The sequence below is a fragment of the Aulostomus chinensis genome, chromosome 1 (genome assembly GCF_037954235.1).
Source record: "Aulostomus chinensis isolate RoL2024-O1b breed Wild chromosome 1, RoL_Achi_v1.0, whole genome shotgun sequence".
Taxonomy (NCBI): domain Eukaryota; kingdom Metazoa; phylum Chordata; class Actinopteri; order Syngnathiformes; family Aulostomidae; genus Aulostomus; species Aulostomus chinensis.
In genome coordinates this window covers 65,302,570-65,328,607 of record NC_141320.1, presented here as the reverse complement: position 1 = coordinate 65,328,607, position 26,038 = coordinate 65,302,570, and the positions used below count along the sequence as shown (strand labels likewise).

Sequence of the window (26,038 nt, the reverse complement as noted above, 5' to 3'; positions counted from 1 at the left end):
ATATAAAGGACAATTTTGCAGTGAAGTCCTTCCTGCAGCTGAGAATGTGTCCTACCTAGAGATCGTAGAGGTTTCTCAGCCTTGACCAGCTCCAGGGCGTCCAAGGCATCCTGTGTCTCACTCTCCAGAGAGACCAGCAAGTCAAAGAGACACTGGGCGGACACTCCTTTAGACAAACCGGTGCTGGTGCTGGTCTGGGATCAGAGACGGAGACTTAAGCCAGCATCAAAATGGAAAGTTGTTTGAAAACATTCACGGTCAGTGGCCTTACGGTGAATTCAAGCAGCGGAGCCACGCTGGCAAACAGCTGAAGGATGAAAGGCTTGCGGTGGAGGATGTAGAACTGCCGGCAGCAGAACTCGATCCCCTGCCTCAGCAGAGGGTTGCTCTCGTAGTCAGCATAGACCTGCCAAACGCCAGGGTAAAGGTTTGTGTGTCGCAAAGGAAGTCAATATTCACATCCCTCGGCCAACTGCACATTTGAGTTAGAACAAAGGCTGCGTCTTTCTCCTAAACCCGGTCAAACCTGTCCAGAATTACAGTTTCGCTGGGCCTTTTTCAGTTCCAATTTCTGTACATTTTATTTTGACTGAAAAGAAAATGCGTCGTACCTGCAGCATGGTGGGCAGGATCCACTGATATCCACTCAAGGAGAAAAGATGGTTGAAGTGCACCGCTGTGTTGATGGCGGTCGCTGTGTACTGCCTGAGGAGGGCGCTGTCTTCCGGGTGCAACAGCAGAGCCCCGTTAAAGACATTGAGGAACAGCATCATCTCGTCCCCCCAGGGGTACTCGCTGGGCATGCCCAGAAACATCTCCTCCAGCAGCTTGATCCACAGCACCTTGTGGAGAGTGTCCAAACCGAAGAGCTCCTTGCCTTGAGGAAAAACAGTGGGAGTTGGTGCTTTTTAATTCTGTAAATATTCCAGAATGGATCCTAGCAACATTGTGGTGAGAACTGCTGAACCTTGTGGCTCATTGAACAGGGAGAACTCGGCATCAATGGCGGTTCTGGGGAAGGATGGCAGACGCAGCAAGTCCTCCTGCAGCAGGGACACGTGGGACTGCTTGTGCACGGTCGGCATGTGCTGGGTGAGGGAGATGAGGAAAAGGACGCGGCCGACCTCCTCTAGTTTACGTGAAAACACCTGAGAGAAGAAGAGAGAACGCAGCGGAATCTAACTACTGTCACAGAAGCTTCATGTTCAAATCCAATTCGGATCCTTCTCACCTGTTTCTGGATGAGCTCCTGGCCCTTCTCGGGCAGCATGTGGACGAGGTTGAGCTGCGGGGACACCGACCTTCTGAAGGGGTAGATGTCTCTTACATATGTCTGGAGGAGGACAGCGTGTGACAGTCAACGTGCCTGCAGGGTGCTCAGAACGGTGGTTTGAAACAAAAATTATACCTTCGAATAATGAATGAGGTTCCAGCGTTTGTCCATAAGGAAGTAGTGTGCAGATCTGGCCTCAGGAATGTTGAAGAATTCCAGGCATTCCTGATGGATGGATGTACGTCTTTATTTCAGTTCCATCCCTATTCATCTGTTTATCAGCAGTCCAGTTTTGTTACCTTCAGAAGAGCTTCAAACTGAGTGTCTTCATGGACTGGAAGCTGTGTTGGGATGTCACATTCGTTCTGCCCGTGCACCACCAGAGTCTTGGTTCCTGCACCAATCAAACACATTGAAATGTGGAACCATTTTGGATGGAGTCATTTGAATTTTGGACTGTGGCGTCACCTGGCATGGATGCGGTGACCAGCAGTTTGACCTCACACTGCTCCTTCTTCATAGTCTGCTTGAGGTCCTTGAAGAAGAGCCCCTCCACGTAGCCCACCACCTCCCACAGGAAGGTGAGCGTGGCAGAGATGGCGTCCATTCCCCACTCGCAGGGAGTCCGCACAAAGTACATAATCAGCCCCACCTGGAAGGGAGAGATTTAAAAGAGTGACGCACGAGAGGAGGAGAGCTGGAATGAATGATGGAGCAGCTGTGGGCTCACCAGGTAGTTGAAGAGGATGTGAGAGGTTTGAGCCGGCAGATCTCCGATGTTGAGCAGGAGCTTCCTCAACATGTACATCAGCTCGTCCTGACAACACAAGGAGGTCTTAAACTCACTGACGGCACGTCGTGCGTCATCATGTCTGCGTTTGGTCCTCAGGCGTCTGCCTACCTGCCGGTTGCTCACTGTTAGCTTCTCCAGGAAGTGGCGCAGCACCAGGGCTGGATCTTCAATCAGGCAGTTCCACAGAATTTGCTGGGCGACAGCGCTCACTACACGAGTACAGAGGAGAACATCATCCATGCCACTGTGTTTCAGAACTAATATCACCTGATGACCCAGGGACGCTTACCAGCTACGCCGTCCTCTCGAACCTCCCCGTCCTCCATGAGATGCACTATGGGAAGGACTGCAGCACAGATGCATGCTGGGAAAACAGCTTGGGGCGGCTGTAGCATGTGGTGAGTGGGCGTGTGCTCTGTTGTGTTCTCTTCATCTGGCAAAGAACATAAAACCGGACGACTGGCCTGATAAAAAGCAGCTCAAGTCCACTTTTGACTTCTTTGTGCAGTGTTGTCTTTAAACAGTTTAACCACTCAAAGAGTCCAGTCGAGCCAAATCTAAATGAGATTTATTTGGTTTGTAATTCGAGAACAAAGTACCTTCGGCGCTGGCCAATGAGCGGACGGACCACACAGAGCCCCTCCTGAAGGAGTAGTTCCTGTGGGAGTTACTGGAGGCACAGGATGGGCTGACAGAGAGGCGGCGGGATGCCAGGTTCACCACTTCTTCTGCTGGCAGGATAAACGTCACATATGACCACCACACACACGGAGAAACAACATGCTATCAGGGCACGCCGCTCTGGTGGCAGAAGAGCGCGTGCATGTACAGTATGGCCCACCTTCCTCCTCCTGCTCGGGCGGAGGGCTGCACGTGGGCTCGTAGCACGCCTCCTGAGCCATGGGGATCGCCGTGATGATGCTGGCCTCGCGGCCCAGGCGCCGCTTCTCTTCCTCCTGCTGCAGGTTCTTCAGGATGTGCTCGGCTCGCTGGTGGGAGCGCGACACCGCCCGTGCTGAGAAGGATTTCTGGAAGATGGAGGAAGGGCAGACACACAGACGGGTCAGAGCGCAGGAAAGCACAGTTGAGGTGAAATGGAGAGTTTTCAGGAGCTTTTGAGAACCGCAGTTCTCGACTGAGGAGCATCTAGTAATGTAAAATGACTGGACAACACTAATACAGTAACTCTCCTCCAGCACATTGACGCTCATGCTCTAATGCCATCCTTAGCATGATGAGGAACACTGTCTTGAATAGGAAAGACTTCAATCATGACAAATTGGCACACAAATAATGTATCTTTGACTGGAATTTGGAGAATTTACTGTATCTTGTGTACAGTAAATGCCTCACAGCATTCGCACGAGTGCTCATACATGAAAACATACACGGCAAAGTCATTCTCATCCAATGACCATGCATAAACAGCATGACACACACACAAAATGTCTGAATGTCCGATGCATGCTTGCCGTTGTCGTTTGACCAAGAGCTAGAGTGTGTTCTGATCAAGATGCAGCGATCCAGAATGACCCTCCCCCAGCTTCTGATCCATGATGAACACTAACAGCCCCCAAATGGACTAAAAACAAATGGGAGAAAATTTGTCTCTCCTGCCATTAATGATCTGAGGTAACAAGATGCATCAGCACAAACATCCGGACAGAAATACCAACTTACTATGGTATGGACTGACTGAATTAATGCGGGGTACTAAAAACAAAGACAGTCGATAGATAAATTATAGAACATGTGCTCGCAGGTCGACATCAATAACTCTAGAACATGTTTTGATCATCATGCTTTTAAACAAACAAAAAAAAAAGACAGGAAGAAAACACCAAGAAATATGTTGTGGTGGCCATTTTACCTCTGAAAATGAATTCATCACTGCAGTTCTTTTCAGATTCCCTGACACTAAACAAGTGAAGTTTAAAGCAGTTTCAAGTTGCGGGGTGGGCCAAAAGTGGGTGCTCATTTCATCCCCAACCTCTGCTCATTAGTCTGCAGCCTGCGCTCTCTGGCGAAGCATTCTGATAAGCTTTTGGATTCTGGCTGCAGGGATTTGCTCCCATTCGGCCACAAGAACATCAGTGAGATTGGAAACCGGTGCTGGTTGTCTTCATGTTTCTGCCACCAGGAAAAACTCTGGCATTTTCAGTTAATAATCTCCTAAAAGAAGCCGACTGCTGTAGAACTGTCCACCTGAGCGCCCAAACCAGATGTGAGGTCGCATGCAGAGCTGCATTTTAAAGTCTGTTTATTCACATCAACTGCATTCTGAAGCCCTGCATGATTTCACTTCTCCTGTCACCTTCATCATAACTCCAGATTCCTGAGACCTCTGTGAGTGGACTTACAGACTGGTCTTCATTGATCGGGTCCTGGACACTGCCAGTGTTCTGGGGCACCCATGGGGGGTCAAATATGGGGACACAGGGCATACCCAGTATAGGAGACGGCAGGGTGAAGTTGATGCTGGGTGGAGGAATCTGAAACAATTCAAAAGTAGCAGAAATACAATTCAAACGCATGTGCGGGCTCGTGAAAAGGAGGGCAGCGGTTCTATCCTGTTTACCTTAAAGATCTGCTGGGCCCCCTCCTCCATACGAGGCCACACCTGGTAGCGGAAACGCCACAGCGTGTAGAACTTGAGGATGGAGTTGATGCGCTGGCAGGCCTCCTGGTGCTGGAACTCCGCCATCATCATTTCGGTCACTGCGTCGGGGACCTTCACAGCACACAGGAGGAACAAGGCAGCTGGAGGGATGGGGGGGGCAGAACGTTGATAAAAACAAGGAAAGGGCAGGAAAACGAGGAGGATGGAATGTATAAAAATGCCTGAGAGGAAGAAATAGCTTTCCATAATCTGAACTGCGAAGGCCACAAACTCGAAGAGTGACTCACAGCTCGATGGCCGACTCACCAGCAGCAGCCGCCATGTGTTCATCCACGCTGAGCAGCAGCTCCCAGGCGGCGGGCTGGATGTCGCCATACATGTCATCGGTCAAGATGGGAGCAGCCTTGATCAGCAGCGAGAGAGGAGCCGGTGACAAGCTCATCACCTGAGGAAACACAGGACCAAAACCTCGATGGCATCGTCATCATCAATCCGTTCGTGTTACATGCACACGGCGGGCGACATCACCTGGTTTCTGATGTACTTGAGCATTCCCGTGTCCTTCTTCCCTTCTGTGTTGGTGTCTGTGGGTCGTCGCTTCATGGACGGCGTTCTTAGGCAGGACTTGTCGGAACACTGCAGAAACACATAATGAATGTAGAACCACCGCTCCCTCGAGTGCAGCGTGGTGTTCACGAACCTCACCTCCTTATTCTTCTTGGCTCTCGCCCCAATATTCCCACAGGAGGCGTTGTCCTCTCTCAGGCTGTCCACCGTCTCGCCATACACCAGCTTGATGGCTCGCACCAAACGGGCGCAGGAGCGGCTGTGGTGCTGGTAGCAGCGAGGGTGGCAGAAGTCGATGTGGGTGCAGATGAAGCTCTGCTGGTTGCACAGCAAGATCATGATCTGTTGGGGGGGAGAGGGGGGGCTTGAAAGCAGGACAGCACTGATAGAGGACGAGAAGGCTCCTACCGACGGACGTACATGGAGCCAGGACATGTTGCGGTGGTAGTTGTCCTCTGCTCCTCCTGAGCTCTGGCCCTCTGGTTCGATGCTGGGTTCACTGGTGCTGAAGGGGCTACCTGGAGGAGGAACATGCATCAGCTAACCTGTCGAACCACGACGGGCGTTGATTGGCCTACCTATGTCTGTCACTGTGTCCCTGCTGTGCGTCTGCGACAGCAGCCCCTCTTCGTTCTCGGACTCAGAGTCCTGTCGCGACAGTTTGGTGCTCTTCAGGCTCCCCGCTCGCCGAATTGAAGACAAGGAACCGCCTTTCTTAACCCGGAAACTCCGCGCCCCTTTTATCTGAAGCAGCCGGGAGCCTCCGATACGAATCTTGCGGATGGGTGCTAGAGGAGAGTCAAGTGGAGAGCAATTATCTACATCTATGAATAAAAACAAAGGGCAGCCGTGATCCAGATATCAGGGTCCTCACGCCGCTGCCTCTCACCCTGAGCCTCTGGGGTCTTCTTGTCGTCACAGGTGGTGTCAGACTTCAGGGTGTGGCTGCTGCTGTTGAGCGAGTCGTGTCCGTCCTCGTCGTCCAGGATACCCGCGAAGCTGATCTTCCTCTCGTAGCGATGGCGGCCGAGTTCGGGGTCCAGACGCAGGCGGCAGCTGTCCAGGTCCTGCAGGGCAACAATGTCCACGTTTTTTTGGAGGGCTCATATTCACTGTCACGTTTTCAAATTTTCTTTTATAATTATCTAGTTTTCATTTTTAAAAGTCTATCAACAACTAAGTTCTGTCCAAAAACACCAGGAATATCAGGGACATTATTTCCAATCATTAAATATATTTTTTTGGCCAGAAAATTTCACCACTGACCACGAGCGGTTCGGTGCGCGGGCGAGGGAGGCAAGGGAAGGTCTCTCGCAGGAAGGTGGTGATCTCCAGCAGCAGCTGGCAGGCGGCCATCTTCAGTGCGAACGGGCAGCCACATTTTGTGGGATTGACTGTGTCTTTGGGATGAGAGTCGGGAAAATGAAGCGTCTCTAAACATGGCAGGTACATGCGGGCATCGCGTGGTACTCACTGTCATCCAAGTAGTCCTCCTCCTCATCTTCTTTTCTCATCCTCCGTTTGGTCTCTTCATCATAAATGTAACCCAGAATGTTGGCAGGACTCTCGCTGTCACAGTGGCAGAGTTCACTCAGCCTGGTGCCGATGGCCTGGGGGGACAAACACACAGATCAAGGCTGGGGTCAAGGATAGGAGGTGTCCTGGAGTTCTGAGATCCAAGGAGGTTTAAGCACGTCGAGTGAGTGAGTTACTATGTCAAATGTTAATTTTCCACCATTTAAAGAATGATAAATAGAACAAGATTGTGTCAAATGTCTTTAACTCACATCTCCCCACTGGCAGAAATGTTTGGCGGCGTTCCACTGGAGTTTCTGATTTCTCTTGTTGCCCACGATCGGGGATCGGCCCCTGGACAGGCCTCTCTTGGTGATATTTACATGATGGCCCTTCATCCACTCTGGCCAGTTGCCGCGGTTACAGCGGTGGACAAACCGGGCACATTCCAGAAAGAGAGAGGCCCTGGCCACGACTGGAGCCTCCTGTGGAGAGCAGGAGAGGAGATCTTTTGTTTGGGGTTGCTTTCATTTTGGGGCTTTGAGGAGATCGAAAACGATGAAGAATACCAGGTCCAGCGCAGCCGCGAGGATGGAGGCGTCCGGGATGGTTCCTGGCTCACAGCAGTTCAGGAGGAACTGGAAGCGTTTCATACCCTGTCGGATTGCACCCAGATTCACCACGTTCTTGTTCTTCATGGCCTCCTGGCTGGCGGCGAGACGTTCCTGGAAACCACGAGGTCCTGGAGGAAAAGACGCAGGAGAAACAAGGAGGAGAGGGTTTTTCCTGAAGATGCCGTCACCAGCTTGTTAACGAAAAATCACTGAAGAGCCACCAACGAATGAAGCTGAGTGAAAGATGCAAACACAGCCACCGGCAGCGGTTACACCCACAGTTTTTATCCTTTATTTATCATCTCTCGGAAGCCAAGAGCAATCGTGTGTGGAGGAGGATTTTGAAAGTGTAACCGCAGCCTCACAGACGAAAGCTGCATCACTTGACTGAAACTCAGGAGTCGGAAAATACCACCAGACGTCACCACAGAAGAGACGGAGAGAGCAGCGGCACTCATGCTTGCCGCAGCACAGAAAGATGCTCTAGAGCAGAAAGATGGTTTCATAGAGAGGCTGAAGATGGTTTCATCGTTCCCAAACTCCCGGGTCCTCTCTTTAACACCAGGGAGTGCAAGAGACAGAGAAAGGGGGTCGTTGTTGAGTAGAGGACGTGCAGAGTTGGAAAGACAGGGAGTTCACAACACACACAGGATCCTGAAACATCTGATCGAAACGCTAGAAGCTGTCAATGTGGAGCTAAAACGTGGGCTCCCTGAGAGGAGCGAGCCTTGCCAGAGAAAAACGGAACTGAACCCTGAAATCTGAATGTCTGGAAAAGAATAAGCAGCCTTGCTGGCCTTGCTGACATGGAGAATGGAGGAAAGAACTGGCACGACTTGTGAGGCGAGACAAGACACCACATGGACAAACAAGAGGCGGGGGGGGGGGGGGGGGAGACGATGGGGGAGTGGTTGGGGCGAGGGGGCACCCCGGGGTGGGGGAGGTCTACCATCTTTCTCTTCTGTGTGGTGAAGCTTGGATGGATTCCTCCTGCCAGACCTCCATTTACCGAGCCGCTTGAAGAAATTCTCCTCCTCGTCCCTGCCATACTCCGGCACCGCGGCGCCCCCTTCTGACAGCTTCACTGCGCTGGTGAACTTCACCTGTGGGTGCATCAACACACACCCGAAACAAGTCAGTATCATGACTGTTGCTGCATTTCATCACACTTTATTGTACAAAAAAAAAAAAATCAGCTCTTTTGTTCAGTTAGTGAGCAGCTACTCCTCCTGACCTTGGAACTCTGCCGTATGAAGGAGAGCCGATCCACCGAGCTGATGTCCAACAGGTCCTCCACGCCGTCAGTCAGGCCAGAGAGGGAGGAACGCTTCAGCCAGTTGCCTGGAGACACAAGAATAAAACATATTGACCAGCACAACCACCCCAAGAGAACTGGGACAGGTACAAATACTACACACACTGGGTTATGAAGGCAAATACACATGCACACACGCAAGGGTAGGACAGAGGAGGTGAAGGGCACACGGAGCCAACACTCTCACATTCTGGATACTCAGAACAATTCACAGACTGTTCACTCAACTTCATGGTTTCCTGATGGCTCAAACTAAAGACCCGGGCCGAGACGTAACTGCAAATACGTCTTCGCAGCACAAACGGTGCCGCCATCTTGTGCCAGTGACCTCACTTGTTGGAAAGTCACGGGTCTGTTTGCGAAGGCTTTGCTCGTAGGGACTGGTCACATGCTCAGGGATGTGGCTGCTAGTGGCTGGAAACAATTAGGGAGCTTGAACAAGAACAAGAACAAGAACAAGAACAACAAAAAACCCCGCAGGAAGTCTTAGGAGCTGCATTTGTGTACCTGTAAATGCTGCCCCACCAGCAACAACTGACTGAAACAACTACCACTCCTTGATACGGCCATTTATCATGTTTTCCAAAGGGGGATTCAGGGCTAGCTTCATTACTGCTTTACTGTGAAACTATAATGGCCGCAGGTTTGTTAGCGGTCCTCCTCAACTCAGGCCAAGCAACTATCTGGTCGTCACGTATCCTCAGGTTTTGCTCAGAGGACACAAGTCAGGGACCGGGTGCACAGAATTGACGTTCTGGATCAGTTTACAGCAGAACGCAATCACCGTTAATGGAAGTTGGGCGTTACGTCTCCTCTCAAGGCCCTAAGGTGCAGTCTCTGAAAAGTAATCTACTATACACCTCTCAAAGCAGCTGTCAATCGTGATGCCACACCCTCTTTTTAAAGCGTTCGATGACCCATTCACCCGATGCAAGAAGTGGCTTCATTTGATGTAGTTCTCGCTTTAGCTGCCATTGGGGGCAGTAATCTTCTCGTCCCCGTGCGACGAAAAACTGCTCTCCATCCGTCTGACATGATTTGCAAAAGACAGCTCGACCCGGGTCTAGGCCATGCACACTAGGAGAGATGAGCAACACACACGCAAATGTCACAAACGTGAAGATGGTTCCACACCCACATACGTAAGACAGAGAGAGTGAGTGGTAGGCGAACAGTCCCACGGCATGCTGAGGTACAGAAAGGAACACAAAACAGACCAAAGAGATGAAGTGACTGGGCCTCACGCAGTAGGCACTGCTCCAATGTTAGACAAAAACACACAACATTTTAGAGTGAATTTCACGTGGCAGTGAGGTATGGCTGCGGAAATGCATACTGCGACTGGATCTGATGGACAATGTCATGATTTAGAGGATTTGATGTTCTGCTTTGTGAGTGAGGATTCAGACTTTTCTAGAATATTGAAACATTCCTCAAAGCTCCATGAAAGAGCAGGACTTGGGCAGTAAAACCTGCACGTACCGATTGGCAGTTTCAGTTTCTTGCGAAGGGAAATCCGGCGGGATCTGGAGCGGGAGCGGCGGTCGGTGGTGGTGCCAGAGTGGGCGGTGGTGCACTCGGATGTGTCTTGTTCTGACTGGCTGCTGGTGTCGCTGGCGGCGCTCTGTGACTTGAACATCTTCCTCCAAAAATCCTTCCTGCCCAGCAGAGCGCCGGGGATCTGCTCCTCACTGGAGATACAGAGAAAAGAGGGAGGGGCTCAAAAAGGGGTGGGTGAAAATCACACCGGAATTTGCCTGATCGCAAGCTGAGAAATGGCAGCCAGGCTTGACATAGAGGGCACAATATGGAGACGTTGTGAGTTGAAGACTCACTGTTCGGGGGTCTGGGGGGGTCTGCTGGAGATGTAGCTGCGACACTCATCTGCAGCACTGGAGACCTGACCCTTCTCCCCGGACACACCCGCCTCTGACCTGCACACATTCACACAGAAACAGCCACCTAATTCAAACTGGGTGAAACCCATAAAATCCAGACTAGGACCAGGCTGTGGGATTTAGTGACACCTAGTGGTGAGATTGCAGAACTGAATCCTCCTCCTTTGCCAAGCATTTGGGCACTAGAGAGTCATTGCTTGGGAAATGTTGACATTTTGGCAATTTTAACCCAGTAAAACTGGGTTTTGGTTGGATTGAGCAAAGAATATGTCTATATATATTTTTAGGGATGTTTATTTGTTTAAAACAAGGACATCAAATCAGTCACTCATGCAAGAAAACAGATGCAGACAGGACAGAAAACAAACAGGGAAGCAGCGATGAGAAGCCTGAGAGAAGATGGAAGATATTCTGCTGATAGACTGAAGGTTGAAGGCCTAAAAGACTCAGTATTGTTGTACTTGAGGGTAGGACGAAGCACGAGTACGACACTTTCGGCCACTAACTGGCCAGTACCTCCTGGGTCCGGGCTGTTTGGGCTCTTCCTTCTCCTCAGGCTTCTTCGTGGTGGTGACTTTCTCGGCGCTATCCAGGAGGGCGCTCAGCGCCACTCTACGAAACACATTTCCATGAGCCTCCTTGATGAACTGCACCAGCTGGCGTATGTCACAGTACAGACCCTGGGAAGAAAGAGGACCGAAAATTAAGTTCATTGCAGGGAAAATGGCATCAGCTTGGTGTGTGTGTGTGTGTGTGTGTGTGTGTTTTGGAGCATGCATATATGCATAAATGTTGTGTGTGTTTGTCAAGCCACCAGCTCCAGCTTGTGAGTGGGTGGCCTCTGATTCTGTGCCATCATAACGCCTTGAAAAGTGTGTCATCTTCCGCCAACTTACAGCAGTCACGGCTGCCTGGAGGCTCTGGAGGGCTGCACCGAGCGGCGCGGTTCCACGCTGCTCTTAAGAATAATCCAGCCAGAGAAGGTGGACAGCAGGAGCAGGAGGACGCTGAAGTCACCAGACCGGCAGTAGTCGGTTACGCTGCTGTGGTTTTAATTTGGCTTGTAATGATGCTACTTGGTTCAAATCTGAGAAACGCCGATGTGGACTGTGTGGGTCACGACTGAGCCTCTCAGTCTTTACTCAGTGAGATTAAGTCCTCTTAATGTCCCTTTCATCGACTCTGACAAGGCATCGTTAACGAAGGCCTTTAAGCAATTGTTCTTTCACGTCTGTACAAAATGAGTCATTAATTATTCAACTGCAACATCCTGCAAATGGTAACAAGAGTGGCTGAATCTAGCAAGTGCATCTGATACGTGAGTCAGTGAGGAGGCTGTAGAACCAGCGGGATGCAGATGGATGGACCGCTCCACGCGTCACCCACCAGGTTCTCGGGGCTGTGCAGCTCGTGTGTGGTTGAGGCGCAGCGGGTGATGAGGGACTTGAACATGCAGCCAACAACCACCGCCTCCATGTTCTGGGCCACAGACTTGTTGTCCCCCGTGGTGAAGTTATTCCCAAAGCCCGCCTTATCTGGAAGTAACAGGGAGGCGGGAGAGACCACGGATCACACAGGGGGGAGGGTAATGTCAGCAAGGGGGAGAACATTATTGACAGCTGACCAGCTTGGGGATCAAACAGTGAGCCCGTACAACAAGTAGGGAAAAGGGGGCAGGTGGGGGCAAAGGAAAAGGGTTCATACAGCATATGGGGGAGAAGCAAACTGAAAAGGATTCTGGGAAGGGAATAAGGAATACATGCAAGTGACTAAGGCCTGCTATTAAACCGTACTCTGGTTGTTCTCTTGGTCCAGTTAATGATACAAAAAATAGAAGCTATAAAAACCAGATTCAACCATACAAGTCTCAATTTTGGATTTGCAGGCGAGTTTTGTCACTTTCGGGCAGAGTGAGGGGTACAGCAATGGAAGCGGTGCCTAGGGAAGGGTCTGATCAGGTGGATATGATCATCTTATTTATACTATTATTGATTATTGATCATGTGTATCTACCGATGTTTCTTTTTTTCGCCCTCCTGGACCTCTCACCTGCACTGCCGTACTCTGCAAGAGAAAAGAGGCGGGGCAAAAGTTGATTGACATCAGGCCAGCACAGACATGTATGTGGTGTCAGAAAGGACGTGGCACCCCACCTCAGGAAGGAGGTGAACTTGAGACTCACGCACACACAAACGGATTATAAAAATAACACACACATCAACAACAAGGTGCCCTGTGCACTTTCAGAATTAAAGCACTCATCAGTTCAGTAACTTGCCAGTCGTCCTGCGTTTTATGCTGATTCTTATGTGCAAAACTGAATTGGCATGTTTAATGCGCCTCAATGCTCAGCAATAAAGCCGCTGATTGAGCAGAGATGTAATGGGCAAAGCTTTGGATTGGCAAGTGTACAGAATGGATGAGTGAGTCAGGAAGGAAGGATTCAGCTCGTCGAGGTGGATGAAGAGAAGGAGGGGGAGATGGAGGCAGGAAGGAGGACGACAAAAAGGGACAAGCAAGTGGAAGGAGGAGGGGTAAAACAGATATATAAACAGAGATAGCGCTGGAATGCAAAGTCGAAGTGCGGGGTGAGACAGTGGTAGTACAATTCAGCTTTGTCAACCACGCGCCGGAGTTGTCGAATGGCAGTCAGCGTTTCGCACCCACATTACACCTGTGAGGGCGCTCTAGCTTTAAAGTTACTCAAACACAAAAATAAAAAACAGAATTTGCCGTGAAACCCTCTCTTATCCGAGTCATGTTTCTCTCTCCATCGTATGTTCGGTTTTACCATTTCTGAGGAACTCACCTTTGTGCTCTAGCAACATCTGAAGGGTATTTTTTTTCAATTTCTGCTTCTTCGTGGATCAAAAAAAAATCAATTAATTAAAATCAAATAGCTAAAGAGGCTATGTGTAACACTGAAAACAATCTAGCATTGGCTGGTCAACTCCCAGCTCACCTGTATTAGCATTCTTATGGACTCTGAAGACTGTAGGCGGGGAAGCTTGAGGTGGACTTTAAATCAACTGGTATGGAGTTTTGCCCCTTGCTCATGCTAGGGAAGTTAGCATTTCCTTCTTTCTGATGCAGAATCCAGCTTTCTGGGAATACGCTACCCCGCTGTCAGCACTAGCTTCTTTCCAATCTTACACATAGCACCTTTAACAAATGAACTGGAGCCTCACTTGTCCGTTGCAGCCTCAGCTGAAATTTAACTGAGAGTCAGCATTTGGCGTCAACATCTACCACATCCTGGCACACCTAATCTGTGCGTATACACCAGGACCCACGCAAGGTCCCACTCACACACTCTCCGTACTTACTGTCGGTGATGGGCTCCATGCAGAAGCCCAGGAGAGCGTGAAGGAAGTCCACAATGTTATTGAGGGAGTCTTTATTGACGTACTCGCGCATCGTCTGGCGAAACTGCAGCTTGTCTAGCTTGTAAAGGTTAGTCAGGCAGTGCTGCGCCTGACGGGAAAGGGATGAGGAAGAAAAACAGATCACAATTACTGAGGATGGAGGTCAGTTTCTAGCCTGTTCTGAGCCGATCTGCTATTTTCATCACTTCCCTTGGAAGATATCAGCTGTAAAGTGAGCGTCTCATTCCTGCTCCACCAATCTAATAATAAAAATATTGATCTGCCCTCAAATAGAACAGCAGGTGCTTCATTGGTGGCAAACGCAGGCCCTTACAGAAGAATCTTCTAAACAGGCACAATAATTCATCATTCATAGATGGTGAATAAACGTCAGGCTTCACAAACTGCGCACGTGCACCGCGGAGGGTCAGCTGAGGTAGCGCGGAGGCCGACCTGCATCCTGAGGCGATCTCCCGACAGACCGCGGTGTCCCTCCCCACATCCGTAGGCACAACCCAGGGACTTGACGATCTTTATCAGCATGGTCAGAGCCAAGCGGTGGGTGCTGAGGCCGCCGCCCTCTTCCTGTTTATTGTCAAGGATGCAAACATGAAGCTTTTCTGTTTGAATTTGCTCTATAATCACTGAGCCTCCGTGAGGACATCGTGAGAACTCACCTTTTTATCATTTTCTTTGTTATTTTTCACGTCATCTTTGCTCCCCTGCCCACTTCCTCCACCACTTCCCCCTCCTCCTCCTCCACCACCACCTCCTCCTCCTCCTCCATCGCCCCCTCCGCCTGCTCCAGCCCCCGGGACAGCTCCAGCTCCCTGGGCGCCACCTCCGAGGCCCTGCCCCGCAGGGTCTTTGGCTCGAGCCTCCTCGTTCTCCTTGTTGTCGGGCTTGGAGAGTTTTTTGCCCATGCCGGGCACCACCCCCAGCTGCAGCAGGCAGTCGATGATGTTGAGGGCCGCGTCGCAGATCCTGGAGCTGATATCGTGGCTGAGGACGGCGTAGAGGGCGCGGAGGACAGCCTGGCATACAAGATCCAGATTAGAAGGGGAACACAATCCTTCTCAGACAGTTTGGGTTTTGAGCATTAGTCTGCAGCAAAATAACACTGTAATTAATAGTAATTAATGTGAATAAATCACAGTTGAACTTGATCCTGTGAATATTTGGCTTTAAAAAACAAACAAACAGTCAAATCATTACAATGAATGACGTTTGAACAGCGAACTGATTTACAAAACAAACATTTAATTTGATGGAAAAAACATTTAATGAAAATAAAATCTGTGTGTGAATTAAAAAAAAGAATTAAAACTATCACAGATTTGTTCCTCACTCACCGTGAGGTCTAACATGCCGTTCTTCAGCACAAAGTTATTGGTTCCCTCGATGTTCTCGCCCTCCTCCAGACACGAGTAGTTGATGCAGGAGTCGGTGAGGCTGCGCGGCAGGTTGGCGCAGGCCAGCGGCTCCACGGGGATCTCCGGGACGGTGACGGGGGTGCACAGCTTCTTCATGTGCTCGGTGAAGAAGTCGGCATATCCCACATTGAAGGACGCCACTGTTGTATTGAAGGCTGCCATGGTGATGGTGGAGATCTGAGAGCGAACTGCAGGCAGCAGGAGAAGCCATGTCACATATTCTGATTAATGTGTGATTGACAGTAAAATGAACATGGAACACGTCACCATTTTCCACAGGAAATAGATTTCTAAAGGCGCTCCTGACATGAAAGTTTCACCAGATGTCAGCAACAACCCACACATGCAAAGACACCCAACCTTCCGTGTCCATAAAGTAAGCTACGTGTTAAAAAATGGAATGACACAGGGAAAAAAAAAAACTGGACACAAAAATAAAATGTTTGGTGGTGCAGTGGTCAGCACTGTCGCCTCCAAGCAAGAAGGTTTCGGGTTCAAGTCCCGGCTCGGGCAAGGGGTCTTTCTGTGTGAGTCTCCATGTTCTCCCTGTTCCTGCTGGGTTCTCTCTGGTACTCCAGCTTCCTCCACAGTCCAAAGACATCAAGAGGGACCAGGTTAATCCAGACTCTAAATTGACCGTAGGTGTGGCTGTGAGTGTGAATGGTTTTCTGTCTCTATGTGTTGGCCCTGTGATGGACTGGTGACCTGTCCCGGGTGAACCCCAGCTCTCACCCAAAAGCCACTGGGATAGGCTCCACCCCCCGTGACCCTAAACAACATGAGCGGAAGAAAATGGATGGATGGATGAATTTGTGTTCAATACTTATTCTACCTGCTGCATTTCAGTGAACCTGACTGAATACATGTGATGCTTTGAGTCGGCTCCGATTTGAATGTAAATGAGCATTTTAGGGGTCACGTGATCCTGTCCCAGTCCAGCTCCGGGGCCTGAGAGGAGCCAGCCGCACCTGTCCGCCTTTGATTGTCCCTGACAGATGACGACATGATCAATCTGTTGCATTCTTTATTCTGCTAGATTTCCATTTCAAAGCGGTTTGATATCAGTCCCTCATTCATTCTGCAACACATTTTGCTGGTTTTGGCCTCTCGTGTCTCTAAAAACACAGCAAATATGCATTTCTGCATTCAGTTCTTTGGTTTTACTCTCACGAGCTCTTAAAGCCCAACATAAAAAGGGAGAGAATTTAAGTCAGGGACCGGCTGGATATTCACATCCGAATCTGCACCCTTCAGTTTCACTTCATGATGAAAGCAGCAACACAAAGGAAAGAGGAAACATTCTAAATAGCGATTCACACTCGTGTTTTTGGTTCCAACAGGCCAGGGCTACAGGCCAGGGCTCGGAACCACCTTTTCAACTGGATCTCATCTCATGTGGCACAAATCTGTGTTGCGTGTTTGGAGCAGGTTTGTCTCCTGCATCCTCCTTACCCTCTTTGACCGTGTTGTCGCTGTGGCTGTTGGAGTGATCGGGCATGTCTCGGAGCAACGAGTGGTGAGAGTGAGAGTGCTTGGCGCTCAGGCTGTCAGCATCCGCCGCCGTGTCGGTGCTGCCCCTCCGTGTGAATTTGCCTGAGAGGTGGAGCAGGAGATAAACATACCAGGGCGAATCAAACACACGGGAAGAGCTCGTTCACTCCCTGCACATATTTTGAGAAAAACGTAGTTCGCCAAGCAAAGTGAATCTGTCAGAGAAGACAGAGTGAAAGGTGTTAGTGGTTTCACGGGAAGACAGCATTTAAAAGTCGATAACTCTGGATAATAAAAATAATAATAAAGAACCTCTCAGTCCCTTTGGCGGGTTGTAATCACACGTCTCTGTGAGAGCTCATGAGAAATGTTAATGAACCGACCCAGTCCACTCGCTGACAGCCAGATCCAGACGGAATCCTCTGACTCACCAAACTTAAGGAGAAGCAGTGCTGGGAAATGATGACACGCCTCTATGAAGAAGACTCTGCCTACCCATGATTGTGGCCTGCCAGCCCCCCCGGTCCAGAGCCCGCCGATCGTCACCCAGACCCGAGAAGCTTCCAAAGGAGAAGGTGCTGCGCGTGGGCGAGACATCCAGATGGTCCTCGTGTAGCAGGAAGGGGACCCCCATTCGGCGCTGCCGCTTCTTCCCGGTGTGGTGGAAGGGGATGGAACCCTTCCTCTCTCGATCCTCACGCCGGTTCTTAAACTGAGGCAGAGAAGGGCTTCACAGTAAAAAACACAATCTCAGGCCTTCTCATGCACACGCTGGTCTCCATCTAATAAAGACCTTCTTGAAGATGTTCATGCCCAGGTCAGACGAGAGGTCGGGGACCGCCTGTCGACGGAGGTTGGTCAAGGACACTTTCGTGAAGGTCTCGGTGCTCAGAGATTTGCCGGCTTCATTGCATTTCAAACTCATATCCTACAGACAGAGGACACAGATGAAATGATGGTCTGGCAGACGTATGTGGATCCTGGGGGGGGTGGGGGGGGGTGGGGTGTCAGTCACCTGGGTTTTGTGGGTGTTGACTAGTGAGGGAGTGGCAGCCACCATCGAGCTGCTGCGAGGGCGTGGCAGCGGCGTGACCAGAGGTTCAGGCGTGCGCTCGGGTCTCTCCTCCAGAATCTGCCTCAGGCGCTGAAGGTAGTACATGAGGGCCCAGTGCACCCCCTCCTCAGTCCAGTGGGGCTGCAGGAGGCAGCGCAGCACGGCCACGTCAAAGTAGGTGGCGTAGCGGGCTCGCTGGGAGAGGGATGTTGGCAGGCCAGCAGGGGCGGATGTCCTGAAGGGAAACCACCCTCAATGTTAGAGCTCACTGTAGTATCAGACATCCAGAATACAGCCTGCATTGTAGTACAATGTGAGTTTCATAGTACAGGATCAAAACTGAGCGTGAGCAATCGAGAGCTGCCAGACAAAAAAAAAACAAAAACGTGACACTCCAAAAACAAGCACACTATGCCATCGCCGTTCTTGTTTTGCTCACCGGCACCGCCGCTTCATTAAAAATGCATCAAAGGGAGGATGGTAAACAAGGGCAGAGCCCCCCTCCAGCGCCACGGCGCGGCAGGCAGAGTGAGCCTGAGCCTACGTGAGTCCACTATAAATAAGCTGGAATGAAGGTCAGCAGCTGGTGAGCTGCGGTGCATCGAGAGCGCCGTGTAGCGAGGAGAAACGTATTGATACCAGGAGAGAGAGGGGAGCGGTGGCCGGGGGGGGGGGCATTTAATCTTGGCCGTTGTAATGAATGGAGCAGGAAGAGATGGTCGATAACAGCGTGAATCACTTGGAGGCCAGAAGCCAAGGGAGGCTGTATCATGTTTCACTGTCTAGCCGACACACACACACACACACATACACACACACACACTGCCTACTGCTGTTGTGTCACGTTGCCGTGGCGACCGTGACGACAGCTACGCCTGGCACCCATGAGAAGCGGCAGCCCAGCCCCCCGAATCCATGCAGTAGGAGAGATGCAGGAGCCAGCCGTCGCCATGGAAACTGCATCAGCATCAGCTCAGAGTGGTGCGATATGCGGCACCGCAGGACGAGTAAGCTGCATTAATGGGAGGACCTGAGATGATTCCATCAGGCTCGTGCAGCATGGGGGGGGGGGGCTCTGTCATAATTCCCACCGCCCACCCACAAGGAAAGCAATTAATCTGCCTTTCTTTAGCATGTGTGCAAAGAAACAATTGGGTTAGCCCCCCCCCCATCGTCTCAGAGACCCTCTGAGTGTCACTAGCTTGGGGGAGGGGGCTTTATTTTGATTTGCAGTCAGTTGCTGGCTGTCCACAGGGATCACAGGGAACAGCGCATGATGAGGAGATGACTTCTCAAGCTCTGCGTGTCCCCCCACATATCACCCCCCCCCCCAGCCCCGATGACGGATCAGCCATGATGCACCAGAGACACCCACAGAGGACACAGCAACACCGTTCATCTCTGGGGGGGGGAGGTAAAGCAACTGCTCGCTGGTCATACTCAGGCTGTGAGACCAATTAGACGCCTGATAAGACATCCTCCCTTTGTCGTGTGTTCCTGCACCGTTTCGCTGTGATTAAAGTCCCTGTGAACCAAACCCGCCTCCTCTGTACGGGAGCCCCGAGCCTGGCAGGGAGGACCGATCCCAGACGTGTGCCGCGGGCCACCAAATCAAGCCACGCCGTGTCATGCCAGGACAGGGACACTGCCAGCACTAGACATGAAGCACATTACTTCAGCATAATTACCCTGGTTATGTGGGCAAATGTCAGATGGGTCTGCTAATACTGGAGCGAGGCGAGGCTGCGCGGATCCACCGAGGAGAAGGGAGCGCCGCGAGCGACATGTTACACAGGGGAGGGAGGAGCTATTCATACATCCCAGCTAGCGTAGCGAGCTGTGCTGTGCTGGGGCACAGAGCTGGGGGGCTAAATGTTTAGCCATCAACAGGACGGTGGCACCAGCTTCATGTCAGTGTGGGTCACTCAGAAAACATGGCTGCAAACCACAGCTGGAGTCTTGAGCTGTAAAATCACGTTTTAGGATTAATAATAAATTTGATGGCACGACAAAAACAGATGTTTACGCTGCACGTCGCCACACCGGAGCGAAGAGAGACACGTCTGATTTCCACTGAAAAGAATCTGGCTGAGGGAGTGTATTTCTGTACAAGTTTGGCACTTTTCATTTCTTCTTTTCACGATGAAGAAGCACAAAATGGCAGAAAGCTTGACGTGAACGGACGGTGAGGCTAGAAAACGCTCCTCCATCTCGGTCACTGACGGCAGCTTGGATGTCCGATGCCAGATGACGGATAGAACAGGAGGGAGGACAACAGACGCTTCCTCTCCGATATGAAAGCAACGACTGCTTCCTGTCGCTGACTTGATTAACTCACTTTTTCTTGGAAGGTCCTTTGACCGGTGGGGGTTGTTGGGACGGGCCACCTTTCTCCACCGAGTTACCACGGCGACAGCTCTGCTCTCCAGCCGCAGGGGAGGAGGAGTCTGATTGGGTGGCTTCACAAACCACCTGGAAGCCCTGCAGGAGGAGACAGACGGATAGACGGGGAGAAACATCCAGGTTGCTGATGAGTAAAGGCTCAGAGGTTGGAATGAAGTTCCTGTCGTGACCCGGCTAACCACGCTAATGCTCCCGGATGGCTAGTGCTAATGAGTATTAGCCGCCATCCCTGAGGGAGAACATTGTAATGGGGAGGGGAAGACTCTTGCCTGAACACGTTCAATCACCACTGGGCCTGGGAGGCTGAACGCCTGTGCTCTGAACACACACTCACCATGGGACCAGGGTTGCCAGATCCACAGGGGCTGCACTGGTTGTTGACTGGGGAGTTCCTCTTAGCTGCCCAGACCAGAGAAGCAATTAGCACGTCTTGGCTACGAGGAAGCTAATCTAGGTGAAAGGGAAGCATGAGGGAGGACTCACCTGTCACGATGTTGCGGACAGGTTTGATGAGCGCGGTGAATGCGGGGATGTCCGGCTGGCGGTGCTCCCACATGGGCTGCCATATCACCTGACCGCTGGCCAGGCGGAAGGTCAAGTCAGACTCCTGCAAAAGGGGACAGATTTAGAATTTACAGAGGAAACATTGCAATCAAAGAGAGAGAGATGAGCTCATGGACTGCTACAACTGAGATGTATGATTTATCCGGAGTGTTTACGAGCCCTCCGTGGTTCATGTAGCGAGAACTGACCCCTGAGTGTTAGGACCTGATCAGGAGTGGGAGTGTGTGCTGGAGGCTTTGAGTAACACTGCTAAATGAAGCTGCTAACACATGAGCCTGCTAGAACATTCCAGACCTTGATCCGGTGAATGAGCGGCGCGAACAGGAACACGAACAGCTCCACCGTGGCCATGCTCTTGTGGAACAGCTTAGTGCGAGCATGCTCATCCTCCTCCAGCAGCGACCCGCTATGCTGAGGCCCCGAGCCCCCTAACGCCGAGCCCGAGCAGGACCCCGGGGCCCCCGGGGAGGAGCCCTGGTTACCCACAGGCTGCAGGAAGGCGCTGCTGCTGCTGCCGGCCGACCAGCCGTGACCCAGGCTGGGCTCGTGGTTGCACTCCTGGGCCGCCTCCAGGAGCATCCAGTGCAGCGTGTGGAGCAGCTTGGTCTCGGCCACGCCCAGCTTGTCCTGGTGGCCTGTGAGAGGTCAAAGGTCAGGAGGGCATTGAAGGACTTCTCTACTGCTGGTACAGATTAATGAGTGATAAATATTCAGATGATTTCAGCTTTTCAAACTTTGAAATGTGCGCTGATGTGCGAACCTTGAACAGACTTTAAACTCCAACACTGGATGTAAACGAACCAAATATCAAAAGCCTTTCAAGAATATTAATAACACGACTAATCAGCCAAATATCATCGCCTGGATTCTGGTTGGCTGACATCACAAACCCCCTCCAAACAAAGGTCCAGAAATGGGAGCATTAATAGTCACCAGTGTCCTAAAATGGTTTCAGTGGTTTAACATGATCATCAGTCTTGAAATGACCCTGCTGGTGTGCTGAGTGGAGCCAGGGGGGGCTGCAGGGGGGCCAGGCTGCTCTTGTACTCATCAGTCGTGCTAACTGGACCAGCCTGCCTGTCCCCCCCAGCTAACGTGTCCTCACCCAGCTTGTTCCTGTTCGACAGCAGGATGGAGGTGCAGTGGAGGACGTGAGGCAGGGCGGCCTGGACCAGCTCCCAGCGGGAGATGCTCTGGATGGCCTCTGACAGGGCCGGCGACAGCCCGTGGAGCTTATTCTCCACCAGCACCCGCTCAAAGGACTGGAGAGGCAGCCAGAGAGAAGCAGAGACGTCAGCCGGTAACTAAAACGCTTCTTTCTTTGACTTCCTAAATGGCGGTTGTGTTCTGGCAGCGGCGGCGGATCTGGCCAGGCGTCATTATGGAGATGAGCTCTAGAGGTCAGCTGCAGGCAAGGGCAGGAACTAATTTGCTAAATGTGAAAGAGCTCACTTGATTTTGCAGGTGAATTTAGGTAAAACAGATTACAGGAGAGGGAGCGATTACCCCCCCCCCCCCCATCATCATCATCATCATCATCATCATCATGCAGTAATAAAATGACTCACCACACAAGATGCTTCATACTGTTTCCCCAACTTTGGACGCAGAAAGGCGCTGAAAACAGAAGCAGATGTTGAGCGGGCGGCGTGTCCGCGGCTGAGCGCGTCGCTCCCAGCTCCCTCGGCTCGACGCTAATTTGCTTTACAGGTGTGTGACATCATGACAGGTTGCATTCTAACTCCATTACTGGCGTCTCCTCTCGTTACCCAGCAATGACAAACACCTGTTATCGGGCTCCACTAACCTGGTCTGCCTCCACAGGAAGGTCTGGATCGGGAACGGTATTCCTTTCCCGCACTCCGGCTCGTTCTCGTCCAGGCTTTTCCTCTTCACCATTTTGGTCGGACCTGCCTGCCCTCCCGGCCGCCTGCCCGCCTACCTCCCTCCCCCCCCCTCCCTGCCTGCCTGTGTGCAACCACCGGGACGCGCGGCGGCTGCTGGCTCTGCTGCCCAGGTGACCACCAGCGGGGCGCGGGCTGCTCTCACGACATGATTGGTGTCGTTCCTGCGTAAAATGGCTGCAAGTATCGGTCGGTGAGCGGGAGAGAGAGAGAGAGAGAGAGAGAGAGAGGAGAGGAGAGGAGGGAAGGGGAGGGGAGGGGAGGGGAGGGGGTGGAGGAGGTCGGTGGAGAAGAAGAAGAAGAGGAGGAAAAGGAGGAGGAGGAGGGGAGCTCTGATTCCAGCACCTCCCTCCCCGTACAGCGACACTTGATCAACGCGCGAGTTTATCGGTTTAAAGACGCAGCAGCACCAGATGTCAGGCGGCGCATCGTCACGTGACCGGGCGATTGGAACATCTGTAAGCAGTCGCGTCAACAGGTTGTTAACAAACCCGGGTTCAGCGCAGCTGACGGAGGCGGAACAGAGCCCCGCCCCCCGCCGGCAGGCCGAGGAAGTCCACGAAAAATATGAAATAAAGAAATACATATAAAATGAACCCTCATTTACACAATGAACTACATGAAATTTACTGAAGAAAGCTTTACAGTAACAATTACTAATTCATATATATATATATATATATATATATATATATATATATATACACACACATACATACACACATAATCACTTATACCTGCTCTAAGTAATAAAGCCAATTAATTAAACAGCTCTTCATTGCATTTGTCCTTCATGAAGCAATTATTTTATTTCTCACCAAAATCTGCTGGTTTACAGAGGAACTCCTAAAAATGAGGATATAACGAGCAAACATAATGGGGTCTTCGCCTCAAGCACCTTCAGGCTCTGGCCTGAACTACAACCTGAACACAAGAATGGGAGTCCCAACACTGTCCTGGACTGAGCTCTTGGATCACTCCTCTCCTGCGGGAGTCTGAGCCCTCACTCTCACACCCAACCGGGGATTCTGATCTGCTGCATCCCTCAGACCAGGCTGGCGGGACACGCCAGAGCCTCACCTGCAGTGACAAAGTACTACAACGCTGAGGACGACTCCAAATACTCTTGAGGCCGATGAACAAAGACGACGCATCCAGGAAAACTCACAAATACAGAGGAGAAACACGTCACAGTTTAAAAGAAACAAACGAAACGCAAAACCAGAGCGAAGCAGTTTTGATTTTCTTTATTTCTGTTGTCAATATCCTGTAGGAACATTTGCCATCAGAATATCTCAGACATTGTCTACATGGTCTTTTAAATACACTTACACAGGCAAGGTGGGGCTGAGGAGGAGGAGGGGGAGGGGGTGGGACGCACAGAACACACTGGAGGGGGGAGGACATCAGAGGGGTTCACAATGGTGAGCGGAGAAAAGGCGAAAACTGCTTTATAAAAATGAACTCTTCTTTTTTTTGTCTCCTCTTGGTCAAAAACTGGTTCAAACTGGTCAAGAAGCCACTGGGAATGTTCCAGCCATCGCCTCTGGGGGCCGGGGGAGGCCACCTCCAATGCCCTTGGACTCCTGATACTTTTGTGGTTTGGTGTGTGTGTGTGTGTGTGTTTATCTTGTTTTTTTTTGTGTTTTGCCATGCCAGCGTAACAGCATGATTACAGCCTAATAATCAACCGCCACAGAGCCAAACAGAAAGAGCTGCTTTGGAGAGAGGAAAGTAAAAGCTAGCATTTTAGCATTTGATCATCCAGCGCAACTACAGAGACATATATATATATTCATATAAAAAAAAAAGAAACGTCGTCCAACAAGTCAGCACGTATCAGGAAATCAGAAACCCACAAGCAAACATTTTACTTAAAATGTCACATTGTTATCATCATTATTGTTATTATTTTAGCAAACATGCTCATCAGCCACACACTTAAAAGCCATGTTTCTGTTGGATCTCTGGCACTAGCAGCTAGTAGTTACAGCTTCTGAACGGACAGGAATCACGCGTGTAGTGGAATGTGGTGACGCTAAAAAGCACTATACAATCTTAAAAACCTTCTCTGACAAACACGTCACTGATGTCTCAGCCTAGAAAGAACAGAAAAGTCCATGTTGAGTGACTGGAATGGAGAAACGGGGAGTGAATGAGTCAGTTTTTAAAGTCCCTCTGGGCGGGGTGGGGGTGAGGGTGGGGGTGGGGGGCTGCTGCTGCTGCTGCTGGGGGAGAATCGATGAGGAGGGGGTCATGTTGAAGGAGGACAGGGAGAAGAGATAGTGAGGCAGCAGGCTCATAAGCCCTGCTTGGCCAGGGCGGCGGTGACGTCCTGGGCCAGCGTGGAGAGCTGGGGGGACTCCAGGAGGTTGATGCTGCCGGCGGAGGACAGGTGAGGCGAGGTGCCTCCCGTCTCCACCCCGGGGGAGTGGGTGACGATGATTTCTGCACCGTGGTCCACACGAGCCTTAGCCGTTTCCCGGAAGCTGAGCTTGTGGCTCTCGATCTGTCAACAGATCAGTGGGGTTACTCTCTCGTCGTCACGTCTGCAGCCACGCCGCGTGTGAGTGTGTCTCTCTTACCATGATGTTCCCCCCTCCAGGCATGTGGCTGGCATTGTCTAGGGAGCCCACCTTGGCCTGGGCCTTCTCTTTAAAGTCGAGCTTCACATTCTCAATTCGCACATGGCCTCCACCTGGAAGAGGACAGCAGGAGGAGAAGCATCAAACCCACAGGGCGTCACTGTCCTGCTGTATGCTTCCTCCAGGAGAAGCTCAGGGCAAATAATCCCGTGTGGCACACAGCACCTGAGTCTATATACCAACTCTGCATGTACTAAATTAGAGCGCAGTGCTAATACTACTACACAATACTGCATACTCAAGTGTCGTGTGGTCCTCATTCACACTCACACACGTTTGCGTGCAGGTGCTACTGTAAACTCATGCACCTCCGTACCTGGTTTGTGGTGGATGTTGGACATGGAGCCGCATTTGGAGGTGATGTGGCTCAGGTCAATCTTCTTGGACTGGATCTGAACCTGCGGGGCCACAGCGGAGAGGCCGCAGTCGTTAGCGTTCACAGGGAGAACTTTCTGATGGTGTGAGACGTGAATCTACGTGGCAGCAAAATATACAAGATATTTCTGGTACAAAAGTAAAAAGGGGGGGGGGTGAATCATGTTTGATTGTGGAACACAGAACAGAACTGGAGGTTTTCCTTGAGT

At 51.1% G+C, this 26,038-nt stretch overlaps 2 protein-coding genes across 19 annotated transcripts in view; both read right to left on the bottom strand.

Annotated features, from left to right (window-relative positions):
• Positions 1-23,007, bottom strand: part of unc80 (unc-80 homolog (C. elegans)) — a 32,335-nt gene extending 9,328 nt beyond the window's left edge. For 5 of the 16 annotated variants that reach the window (XM_086201055.1, XM_086201083.1, XM_086201098.1 and 2 more), the window contains exons 1-47: positions 22,713-23,006; positions 22,474-22,522; positions 22,011-22,167; positions 21,200-21,540; positions 20,825-20,948; positions 20,676-20,740; positions 20,277-20,419; positions 17,900-18,173; positions 17,678-17,812; positions 17,380-17,596; positions 16,846-16,986; positions 15,313-15,581; positions 14,638-14,994; positions 14,414-14,545; positions 13,922-14,069; positions 12,609-12,659; positions 11,982-12,130; positions 11,112-11,275; positions 10,533-10,631; positions 10,180-10,388; positions 8,617-8,723; positions 8,332-8,485; positions 7,338-7,510; positions 7,041-7,253; positions 6,728-6,863; positions 6,520-6,653; positions 6,143-6,320; positions 5,832-6,071; positions 5,674-5,771; positions 5,392-5,595; positions 5,215-5,322; positions 4,993-5,131; positions 4,645-4,826; positions 4,427-4,558; positions 2,908-3,094; positions 2,666-2,797; positions 2,356-2,499; positions 2,175-2,275; positions 2,004-2,090; positions 1,742-1,925; positions 1,573-1,667; positions 1,409-1,498; positions 1,232-1,333; positions 968-1,148; positions 612-877; positions 272-406; positions 56-194 (exon numbers count right to left, since the gene is read on the bottom strand). In XM_086201055.1, the coding sequence (XP_086057181.1) occupies positions 56-194; positions 272-406; positions 612-877; positions 968-1,148; positions 1,232-1,333; positions 1,409-1,498; positions 1,573-1,667; positions 1,742-1,925; positions 2,004-2,090; positions 2,175-2,275; positions 2,356-2,499; positions 2,666-2,797; positions 2,908-3,094; positions 4,427-4,558; positions 4,645-4,826; positions 4,993-5,131; positions 5,215-5,322; positions 5,392-5,595; positions 5,674-5,771; positions 5,832-6,071; positions 6,143-6,320; positions 6,520-6,653; positions 6,728-6,863; positions 7,041-7,253; positions 7,338-7,510; positions 8,332-8,485; positions 8,617-8,723; positions 10,180-10,388; positions 10,533-10,631; positions 11,112-11,275; positions 11,982-12,130; positions 12,609-12,659; positions 13,922-14,069; positions 14,414-14,545; positions 14,638-14,994; positions 15,313-15,581; positions 16,846-16,986; positions 17,380-17,596; positions 17,678-17,812; positions 17,900-18,173; positions 20,277-20,419; positions 20,676-20,740; positions 20,825-20,948; positions 21,200-21,540; positions 22,011-22,167; positions 22,474-22,522; positions 22,713-22,804 (7,357 nt within the window). In that variant the 5' untranslated portion in view covers positions 22,805-23,006. Of the gene's footprint in view, positions 1-55; positions 195-271; positions 407-611; positions 878-967; positions 1,149-1,231; positions 1,334-1,408; positions 1,499-1,572; positions 1,668-1,741; positions 1,926-2,003; positions 2,091-2,174; positions 2,276-2,355; positions 2,500-2,665; positions 2,798-2,907; positions 3,095-3,746; positions 3,780-4,426; positions 4,559-4,644; positions 4,827-4,992; positions 5,132-5,214; positions 5,323-5,391; positions 5,596-5,661; positions 5,772-5,831; positions 6,072-6,142; positions 6,321-6,519; positions 6,654-6,727; positions 6,864-7,040; positions 7,254-7,337; positions 7,511-8,331; positions 8,486-8,616; positions 8,724-10,179; positions 10,389-10,532; positions 10,632-11,111; positions 11,276-11,981; positions 12,131-12,608; positions 12,660-13,921; positions 14,070-14,413; positions 14,546-14,637; positions 14,995-15,312; positions 15,582-16,845; positions 16,987-17,379; positions 17,597-17,677; positions 17,813-17,899; positions 18,174-20,276; positions 20,420-20,675; positions 20,741-20,824; positions 20,949-21,199; positions 21,541-22,010; positions 22,168-22,473; positions 22,523-22,712 lie in introns of all 16 variants that reach the window. The other 11 variants (XM_086201177.1, XM_086201186.1, XM_086201170.1 and 8 more) reach the window with 10 other exon arrangements.
• Positions 23,008-24,414: 1,407 nt separating this feature from the next.
• LOC147272770 (uncharacterized) overlaps positions 24,415-26,038 on the bottom strand; it is a 39,378-nt gene continuing 37,754 nt past the window's right edge. For all 3 annotated transcript variants that reach the window (XM_086201034.1, XM_086201043.1, XM_086201025.1), the window contains 3 exons: positions 25,771-25,927; positions 25,395-25,507; positions 24,415-25,318 (listed from right to left, as the gene is read on the bottom strand). In XM_086201034.1, coding sequence (XP_086057160.1) covers positions 25,109-25,318; positions 25,395-25,507; positions 25,771-25,927 — 480 coding nt within the window. In that variant the 3' untranslated portion in view covers positions 24,415-25,108. The remainder of the gene's footprint in view (positions 25,319-25,394; positions 25,508-25,770; positions 25,928-26,038) is intronic.